We start from the raw sequence: 10663 nt of genomic DNA, 5'->3' as shown, positions 1-10663 counted from the left end.
TATGCGTGTGTTTATATGCGTGTGTTAGCGTATGGTCGGTTTTTGACAATTCTGCAATATTCAGTGCAGAATAGGTCGAAAGTTTGTGGCATTCCATTCCGTTTGTAAATATATATATTATATTGTATAGTATATGAAGGGAAAGTTACACCAGTTTTTGCGCAGATTAGCTGTAACTAATTGACGTGTGAAAATAGAGGAGTTTGAATGAGTTAAGACAATGGAATCAAATCCCTATACCTTATATTTCAGTTTTTTCTTAAAATGGTATCAAGTAACTGAGAGAGTAGATCACTTTCCGGACGAATAAGTCTTTTTACAGTATTTTGAATGAGACTAATATTATTTTTGAAAAATCAAACCATGTAAAGTTTGACCTAATTTTTACAAAAGATCATCAACACGTAAAATACAAAGATAATATCATCAGATACATTATGAAATAGACACATCGTGAAATATATTTTCATATGATATCTATAGAATATTATATTTGTTGATAGATATTTCTAAAATTTGAGTAAACTATACTTAGTTTGATTTTTTTAAAAACTACGACTGTTCATTGGAATCGGCGAGAGTGATTTAGAAACAGGTTCAAACCACACACTGATAAATAGTAAGCTGACATATATTCCCGACTCCTGAGGGCAAGCTAGGACTTCACATACTTGAAAGGCCAACTGCATAAGTACTGCCTCCATACCAAATTAATGGGCAATTATGCACTTCGAGAAAGTTTAACTACAAATTTAGTAAACAAAATATGAGATATATGCCACAAAAATTATATCATTGGATTCGTATTTAAAAAAAATTAATAATATAATTTTTGTGATATATATCTTATATTTTATTGATCAAATTAGTAGTCAAACGTATTTCTGGAAATGCATATTTACCCAATAATCCGGTATGGAGGGAGTAAGTTGTTTTATATCTCTGGACACTAATGCCCTGTCCCATAACTTCATTCTCACACATATCAACAGAACTTCCTCGTATGCTGGGAGAGGTATCACAGTTCATTCTCACACATATCAAAAGACGCCCCCGCATATTATTCCCAATTTGGTGAAAGCAGCCTGGGCTTTGACGTGCGAGGCATATGTGGGCTGAGGTATACACTTCACTTGTTTTTGTTTTCACTTATGCTTGTTGGGCCCTCTCATTTCACAGGCTCTTTTATATTTTCTTTTTCTGGGATGGATTCTCCCCTTTTCTTTATCTCTCCTAGCTACAGTAGCTGAGAGCTCCCTCGAGAGAGCCGGGCTGACCCGAGGCCGATCTCACCGGCGACGCCAGTCGAGATGGGCGGAGGGGAGGCGCCAGAGTAGATAGAGTAGATAGGTTTAGTGGCAGTTTGACGGTAGGGTGCTCGATGCCCGGTAGCGGGAGCGGAGGAAGGGATCTGGCCACCTGGATCCCAGCCGTTTTAGGGTCTCTCCTTCTTGCACTTCTCCGGTGGTCGGAGGGGAGAGTGGAGAAGAGGACTAACGCTCCCTTCAATAAAGGAGTGGCGGTGTTCCACCTGCTGCATTACGACCGCGGCGGGCGGCGACTTTTCCTGGCCGGCCTTGGAGGCGAGGGGGAAAGCGCGCGCACGCCGGTGAGCAACGTCATGGAGGAGCTCCTGGCCGGCAGTGGAGGAGTGCAGCTGCGTCGGTACGAACTCGTTTGCTTCCTGGTGGTCTTATCCTTGCTGCTTCTGGTGTAGAGGTAGCACACCGAAGTTGTTCCTCTTGGCCGGCCGTGGTGGCGAGGGTGAGGACAGCAACGGTGTTGCTGCTGCTCTGCACTGGATGCGGTGCCACAAGTGCTTTGGAGCTGCGCCTGCTTCATCAACGCCGCCATCGATGCGGCGTTCTTCCTGGGAAGCTCTTCAGCAGGGGACCCTTGCCGGCATCATCGCCCTGCCCCTGCATCCTATGGACGAAAGGCGGCCCTTCTCCAGGAGTCGTAGCTCCACAGGGAGGCTTTTATCCGGCTCGTCGTCGACAGTTCTTGCTGACCACGCCCCAAGTGGCTTGTTCCCCGGCGGCGTGGAAGGCAGTCGATGGCGGAGTCCATTCTCCGGCGGGGACCAGGGACTTGATCGCGTTTTCAGTTTATTTTCCAGGGTCCTAAATGAAACATCTAAGGGTTGATCTGTTATTTTGTGTTCTTTGGAGGCCCTTCCTGTAATTTGTTCTGTAACCGCTCTCGGTCCTTCGGGGCCTTTCCTGTTCAATTTTTTTTTATTTTTCTTGTCTTCATTCGGATATAGTGCCCATTTTACCATTTTTTCTTCTTCTAAACACAGGCCAACAAATGACATTATGGAACGAGGAATAATTATAGCTAGCTGAGAACTAAATTAATGTTCAACCAAGTTCTACACCATTCGATTGCATTGGGATCTATGCATATGGGTTGTAACTAAGTATTTTCAACTACAAATGGAGTTGCAATTGAGATTTTTTTTATTGCAAATGGAGATGCAACTAACAAAAATGCTCCAGACCGTTAGATTTGCGTCATAATTCATGCTATTTATGAGCAGTAACATGGGTTGTAACTGAGATATAATGACATCATCCGACTGACAACTAAGTCATACTATAAGAATTAGTCACACCGTAATTCTAAAATACGTAGAGTGCAAGATACACGTTTAATTTATGTCACTCTCTCATGGGGTCAATATCTCAAAAATAAATCAATCTTCGTTGCAGGAAGGTTGTAACTGAGATTTTTTTGGTGCACATGCCTCATAATTGTGATTGCTTAGCTACAAGTGATTTACAAGTTACAACTAAGGAGTGAGTTGCAGCTGAAATTTTTCTAGTTGCAAGTGAAATTGTAATTGATATTTTCTACAGTCATAACTTAGCTTTTTTTCAAGTTGCAACTCAGGTTGCAACCGATTTTAGTTGCAAGTGTGGTTAGAGCTGAGATACTTTAGTTGCAAGTGAAGTTGTGGCTCCGATTTTGTTATTTATAAATGGGGTTATAACTAAGTATTTTTTTTTCCTTTGCAAATGTAGTTGCAACTTAGCTGTTTTCCAGTTGCTAAAGGGATTGCAGTTGATATTTTTTTCCTAATTGTATGTTAGTTGCCGCTAATTTTCTTCCTTGTAACATGTGGGTTAAAACCGTGATAGTTTTATTTACGCATGGGTTGGATAGGTTAATTTACCAATTACGTATGGATATGGATTGCATGTGAGATTCGTCTCGTGACATGGGTTGCAGCTGATTTTTCATTAGAAGTGGGTTGCAACCGAGAATTTTGCACAGTTACTACTTACAGTTTTATGTAATAGAAAATAAAGAAAATTGTCCATAGAAATATACAACTGCTTAAGATCCACACAAATAAAAACGTTTTTTAATGGGATACACATTCCAAACTACAGGAAGGTCAGCTTAAGATCCACACAAATAAAAACATTTTTTTTTTGCCATAGTGGTTAATACCATATACTAGTAACTTTTGTATGATATTATTATCTATGTAATGCATGGTATCATGTATTAGTATCGTAGTCTTATTGTATTTATAAAATCTTAATGCAAAATTATGTACACGATCTATTTAATACTATTTTTTCGATATTCATCTATGTTACTCTAGTCATCTCCTTAGCTGGTAGTACATCATCGTTTTCTAGTGCTAGGGTGCATGCTACCGGCAAAAATACTACTGCCACTATGGTTAGGCTAGGCAAACTCGAGTCACTACAGGATAGAAAAAAAGGAAAAGGCCTAGAGCTAGGGCGTAACACGAGCCCAACAAAACAAAAAGGCAGCGCTAATAACAACAGCTCATCCTTGCGTGCAAGTCGGTTTTCAATTTCAGTTTCACATTTTTTTTTGTCTGCTAGTGAAATCATTGAAATTCAGTAAATTTCAGTTATTTCGGTAATTATTTTGGCAAAGGGGCTGAATTTTCCTTGTAAAATTCATTTGCATATTAAAATCTGAAGCATATTTTTTTAAAAAGGTGTAGTACTTGAGTTTGTGAAATATTTTGAGCGAAAGGTAATTCTTTAGACCAAAATCACTGAAATTTGATAAATTTTGATGAAATCTCACTGAAAATAATTTCAATGCACGCCACTCACCTAGTCCATGGTGTTTTCACATCCCTGGCCAAGCATAATACTCCCTCCGGCCAATAAAAATGATTTTGCTAAAAATCAGGCGTCTGATTTCTAATATGTATCGTTTCTAGTAACCGTCCAATTTGTCTTTGCTGTTATATTCCCTTGGTTAGCTTCTCTTGTATCTCTCTTTGCCTCTGGCAAGGCAGCCACACTTTGTTTTGGCCCAGGCGTTCCCCGTGGACTCCACTGTGATCCCTACTCGCCCATGAGCAACCTGGGATTTTGGCCTTTTCGTTTTTTCATTTCTTCTTTTTGGTCTGACATGCATGAAAATTGTTGACCTTTGCAAACTGAAGTGTAAAACGGAGACACGTTTTAAACTCATTTTTGCCTACAAATTGCATTTCGCCTGACGTAAAATGATTTTGCTATTTGTTACGTAACTGGTATTTAAGATAGAACTCGTTCAACTGGTAGATCATTTGATTGTGGCGAGATTTGTACTTTCACATTAATTGCAACCGAGGTTTCTCAGTTACAAAGTTGTAACTGAGATTTTTTTTTAGTTACACATGGATTGCAACTGAAATTTCTCGAGTTATGCATGGGTTGCAACTAAGGTTTCTCAGTTACACAAAGGTTCCGACTAAGATTTTTCAGTTAATCTCAATTACACGTGAGTTGCAGCTGAGATATTCTCAGTTGTAACTGAGATTTCACAATTACACGTGACTTGCAAATGAGATTTTCCTAGTTACATATGGGTTGCAACTGAGATTTTGCTAATTGCACATGGGTTGCAAAGTAGATTATATTGTTTTACATAGACTTCGCGTGATCTTTTATCTCTTACTTATGTTTTGGTATTTTTAAGATCCACAACAGCACCGTGTACCACGAGTTATAGTCTTAGGAAACCGAAACACGTTGAGTTATTGTTGATTGTCATTGTCTATGGCCGGGCCAGATGTATAGTTAGAAGCATTAGTTAGCCAACTCTAGAGAGCAGCCTGGGATCAAAGCAGGAAGACATGCAAACGGCCATCTCCAGCTTAGGAAACTCACTCAAACGGGAACACACGCACAAAATGGCCGGAACCCAGGACAAAACAACAAAGAAAAACACGTCGCTCGGTGGATTAGTTGTTACTGTCAAGGTGACTGAAGTTTAATTAAATATCAGTCGCCTGAGATCTAGTCTCGCCCCTATAAAAATTATCACTTTTGCTAATTTTCAGCTAGCTGAAATCTTATTTGGCCATAAGTCAGATCAGTGCCCGTTCGTTTTTAGATGGCGACGCGAATCTCCGCGCCTTTCATGTCTGCAGGTTTCTGGATCCCGCGTCTGTCTGGTTTTTTTTCTTTATTCCGGTTCCCGGATTTTTCAGTCGGCGAGGTTTGTTTTTTTTCCTTTTCGATTTTTCGGGACGGTGCCGCTTCGTCTCTTTCCTCTTCATTTTCCCCTTCACCATTCCGCTGCCAGTGCGAGGGGGAGGCACCGCATGGCGTCGAGGCGGACCCTCGTTCTGCCCCATGGCGGAGGATCTACCACCTGTGGAGGTCACGGGCCGGAGGAGGGGCGGTGGTTTTGGTGTGGATTCCGTACACTTCCACGAGTTCTCTTGTTCTGAGAGTGAGGGAGTAGGCGAGGAGTTGGAGAGGTGGACTCTTCCATGGCGTAGCTGCCTGTGGAGAGACCACCGTATCGAGGAGGCGGTAGGAGCTAGTGCCTCCGGCCGGCCGGGTACGTATCATTTTGATTCGTCTCCTACTTTTTATTTGGTATGTTAGATATCTAAATAGTAGATCTGCTCATTTTGGTGCGGTTCTGGTTCATTCTGGGCTTAGTTCGGTGATACTGCAATCCATGGTGACCAATTCTGTTTCGAGTAGACTAATTTTGGCATGGATGCTCCGTTTGTTCCCACAATTTTCTAGGGTTTTAGTAGATCGTAGCCTATTTCTTCTATTCTGCAGTTGCTCTAGTTCATTCACTGAATGGTGGCATAGTTTGATGGAGTAGTTTTCTTTAGGCTGAGATCTTTTGGCTACACGCAAATTCAGTAAGCCTAGGATTGTTTTGCTTGGCTGTCTCATTGTTCAGTTTGAATGGAATGGTGATATCTTCCAGTAGATGTTTTATTGTTCAGTTTGGTGCCTGGACAACTAATTTCGAGCACTGATTTGTTTCCTTACCAAGCTTGATGTTTGCCCTTAGTAGCCATTCTGGCATCTAGTCAATTGAGGCCATGAACTGAATCATATATCCATTTGACTTGCGTACAAGCAAAGGTTTTTTTTTTGTGAAGAATACTCGACATTTTATTACTCTACCACAGAATTACAATCATTATTTAGTCTTAATATTGGTCTTCATTTTTCAATCAGCACATTTCATTCTTTATCTTCCTCAGTTTCCCATTTCCTCAGTGTTTCTTCAGTTTCTCATTAGTCTTTATTGACCACGCCACCTGGTCGCACTCATTTTTTCATTCTTAATATATTTTCATTTTTCCAATAATTTTTTCCATAATTTATTCACTCAGTTATCTCAATATTTCTTCAGTCTTTTTTTCTTTCAATTTTCTTTGTTCAGTTAGTTATTTAGTCTCTCAGTATATTTTTCTCGTATTTGCCCAGTCACATTTTTCTCTCAGTATTTTATCTGTCCTTCTTTCTCTTATTTCCTCATTCTGCTCTATTTCTTCAGTCTCACTGTTTTGTAGCTCTTATTTGTTCAGTCTTATCATCTCTCTTTCCAGTAGCTCAGTCTTTTAGTTTATCTCAGTTTCAGTGTTATCTGCTCTCTTCTCTCAATATTATTATTCCCGGTTTCTAAGTTTAGCAAATATTTGTTCAGTCGTAGTTCTTCGGTTTATCTCATATTTGCAGTCTTATTTGCTTATTTCCTCAGTTATTCTTCTCTCAGTCTTATCTTCAGTGTTGAGTATTTGTCAGTTCTCAGTCTTCCTCTAAGTTCTCATTTTCTATATAATGACCTTAGTCTTCATCATTTCCAGTCTCTCGGTTTCTTAATGTCTCAACCTGTTATTCTCATTTGTCATTTCTTCTCAATGCATTTATAAGAGCTGGTCAGGTTTTGTGCATTTAAATTTGACACGCTCTATTTTCTACAGGATTTCTGCAGCCTCCATTCCAGAAGCTGATCGCTAGGGACCTGCCTAATAATGAATGGAGATTTCTCCACATATTCCGTGGTATGTACTGAAACTATGCGTAAAACATGCTGTAAGGGTACATTGCCCCTATGTGTGGTTTTGGTAATTAATGACAACCCCTATGGACTAATGTTTTCATTGAGTTTATATGAAGGAATATTCCATAGGTACTACTTGCTCTCCATGTGTTGGATTCAAGTATGGTTGCCATGAAGATAAAGGTATATCTTGTGTATTGGCATCAAGATCATCTATACAAGGTTGAGTTGGGCAAGTTCAAGATGAGCGTCTCAAGTGAATCACATACTTGAAGCTTGCCGTCCATTTGATGATAATGGACTTGTGAAGATGTGCATCAATGGAGCTTTCCCATCATAGTGTATGGGGGAGCATTTGTGAGTCTTCACGAAGCAACATTGGTCAAGAGAGGCATTCCGGCTTGAGTGAAGCTTGAAGAGTTATCATCAAGATCAAGCGGGATGCGCAAGGCAAAGGTATGGCCTTGCTAGGTTTTCCTTTTATCGGTCTCAAGGTGGATGTTGGGAGACCGGATTATAGGATAGATAGCCGCACTATTAAGAGGGGCTTTCGGTTGAGTAACTTGATCACATCGTCTTAGGGAGCTCAACCCCTTGCATACTTTGCATATCCTTATTGCTTCTTGGTGTTTCTCTATGTGAGGTTCTTGAGCTTGTTGCTAGCTTTACAACAAGCCCAAGTTCATCGAAAACGGAGTTCGCATGCATCTTCTATTGCGTTTTCGAGGTTGGGTGATTTTACCGGTTATTCATGATATTAGGTTCTACCCTTTTATATTCATGATAAAATCCCCTCCTACAATTTCTTGAGTTTGCACTTTCTATTGGATGGCATTTGTTATTATCTTTCCAACGGAATTTGTTTCATGTCAATCGGAGTTCGGGAGCAATAGTTATTAAAGAAAAGGTAAAAGAAGAAAAAGAAAAAGAAAAGAAAAAAAGGGGGAAGGCCCCGGTTGCCGCCCGGCCTGCCGGCCCGCACGCCGGCCCACCCGGTCGACCGGGCGGCCACCGGCCCACGCGCCAGCCTGGCCCAGCTCCCCTCGGCCAGACCGGACTTTAGCCGGGCCACCGCCTCCCCCGGCCCACGAGCCGGTTCTCCTACGGGCCGCCCGGCCGGCACCCCCGGCCCAGCTCGGATTTCGGACCGGACCGCGCGCCCACAGCCTTATCCGCCGCCCACGCGCGCTGCGTGCCTCGCCCAGCTGCTGGTCCGGCTGGGCCGGACCCCAGACCGGCCTGGCCAGCCACAGCTCCGGTCAACCGGCTGGGCCGCCGGCTGGGGCACGTTTTTGGGCCGTTTTTTGTGCGATTTTCACTCGGTTTTTCCCCCAACGGTTATTTTTCTTCTTGGACTATAAATAGGCCTTCTTCCACCTTTAGACCCTAGTTCTTCCCATTCTCTCACCTCCATTGTTGCTATTTGAAGAACTTGCTCTCCCCCTTGATTCCTCCAACCATTCTTGCTCATATTTGAGGATTTGAGAGAGGAGATCTAGATCTACACTTCCACCAAACCATTTCTTCTCTAAGTGAGGGAATCTCTTGGGATCTAGATCTTGGAGTCTTTGGTTGACTTTCCCCCTTGTTCTTCCTCTCCAATCTCATCCTAGCATTCGTTGCTTTGGTGGGATTTGAGTGTGAAGGACTTGAACACCTCCGGTGTTCTTGCTTTGCATCATTGCATAGTGTTGAGCTCTCCACCACGATTTGTTCGAGTGAGAGACCGTGAGCTTGTTACTCTTGGAGGGTGACCTCCTAGTTGGCTTGGTGATTGGTGCTCCGGTGATCTCTTCAAGAAGATTGTGAAGAGGCCCGGGCTTCTCCTTCGTGGAGCTTGTGAAGTGGTTGTGGAGCTTGCCATCTCCGAAGCGGAGGAAAAGCTAACCATAAGGAAAGGGCCACGATCCTTCATGGGTGTGGTTCGGAGAATAGGGTGAGCCTTCGTGGCGCGGGGAATCCTTCGTGGGACCTCCACTCCTCCAAATGTGACGTACCTTGTTGCAAAGCAAGGGAACACGGGAATACATCCTCGTCTCCGCGTGCCTCGGTTATTTCTATACCCGAGCTCTCTTTCCTTGTGATAGCCATCGTGCTTGAAGTACATATATCTTGCTATCACTTGTGCTACATATATCTTGTGCCTATCTAGCTTAGCTCTAGTTGCTATTGTTACACTTAGTTGAGCTTAGCATATTTAGGGTTTGTGCTTGTAAACTAAACGATAGTTTAATTCCGCATTCTTACAAGACAAATCCGCAAGAGTTTGTAATTGCCTATTCACCCCCCCCCCCTCTAGGCGACATCTCGATATTTCAATTGGTATCAGAGCAAGGTCTCTCCTTGTTTAAGGCTTCACCGCCTTGAGAGTAAAGATGTCGGCTAGTATAGTGCACAATGACACAATTGTGTTTAATGGCACAAATTATCTTTTGTGGAGAAATTGCTTGCTTTGTAAGCTTCGGACCTTGTGTCCACATATAGAGCAATTTCTAGATGTCGGTTTTTCTCCTCCGATGGATTCTCAAAATCTATCTTTAGAGGATGAGAAAAACTTACATCTTGAAGCTCAAGTATCTAATGAGCTTTTATTCTCTTTGAGACCCGATTTTCGTAGGTTCTTGATATATATAAAGCGAAAATCGTCTCATGAGATGTGGATCAAGCTTAAGGAAATGTTTGGTGGATCCACTTCTCAATTGGTCGGTGGTGACTCCGAGGAGCTCTCTTCCCCTTCACATCATGAAGAGCTCCAAGTTGCTTCCACCTCCGGTCGTGATGAGTTATCATCTTCTTTCACTTCACCAACGTGTAGCAAGACACGAGGTAATGATATGGTGAGTGGTGAGGAAAATTGCAATGTTGATATTGTGCTCAATAGTGATGATTCTTCATCTCTATCCCATTGTAATGCTTCCTCTTTGGACTTAAACACATCTAGCATTGAAAATGACCTACATGCTTGTGTTGATAGTCCTTGCATATCATGTGTAAATTGCTTACATAGATCTCATGAAGATATGCTTACCCTGTCTTGCTCCCATAATCAAAATGCTTATATTTCCTCTAGTTGTTTGTTGACTAACAATGTAGAGGAAACCGAACACTCTATGGATCAAGACATGTTTTCAAATGAGGATTCAAGAATATCTTCATCTTCATTCTCCGGTATGCACATGTGCCTTATGGCAAATGGGTCAAAGGTATCTCCTACTTTGACTCCTAACACTTCCTCTAATGATGAGAGTGATGATGATGATAATGATGAAGAATATAATACCTTGGTGCATAATATGGCAACGATATATGCTTCTCTTCATGGTAATAAAGAAGCTTGTGCTAATCTCGAACACTCTAT

At 41.9% G+C, this 10663-nt stretch overlaps 1 protein-coding gene across 2 annotated transcripts in view; it reads left to right on the top strand.

Moving 5' to 3' along the window:
- Window positions 1-5496: 5496 nt before the first annotated feature.
- LOC139833161 (uncharacterized) overlaps window positions 5497-10663 on the top strand; it is a 75081-nt gene continuing 69914 nt past the window's right edge. For both annotated transcript variants that reach the window (XR_011748359.1, XM_071823344.1), the window contains exons 1-2: window positions 5497-5832; window positions 7226-7306. Coding sequence is in view for 1 of the 2 variants with exons in the window: in XM_071823344.1 (XP_071679445.1) it covers window positions 5622-5832; window positions 7226-7306 (292 nt within the window). In the remaining variant the exon portion in view is untranslated. The remainder of the gene's footprint in view (window positions 5833-7225; window positions 7307-10663) is intronic.

This window comes from Lolium perenne, chromosome 7, assembly GCF_019359855.2.
Source record: "Lolium perenne isolate Kyuss_39 chromosome 7, Kyuss_2.0, whole genome shotgun sequence".
Classification (NCBI taxonomy): Eukaryota; Viridiplantae; Streptophyta; class Magnoliopsida; order Poales; family Poaceae; genus Lolium; species Lolium perenne.
This window is presented reverse-complemented; position numbering and strand designations above follow the sequence as displayed.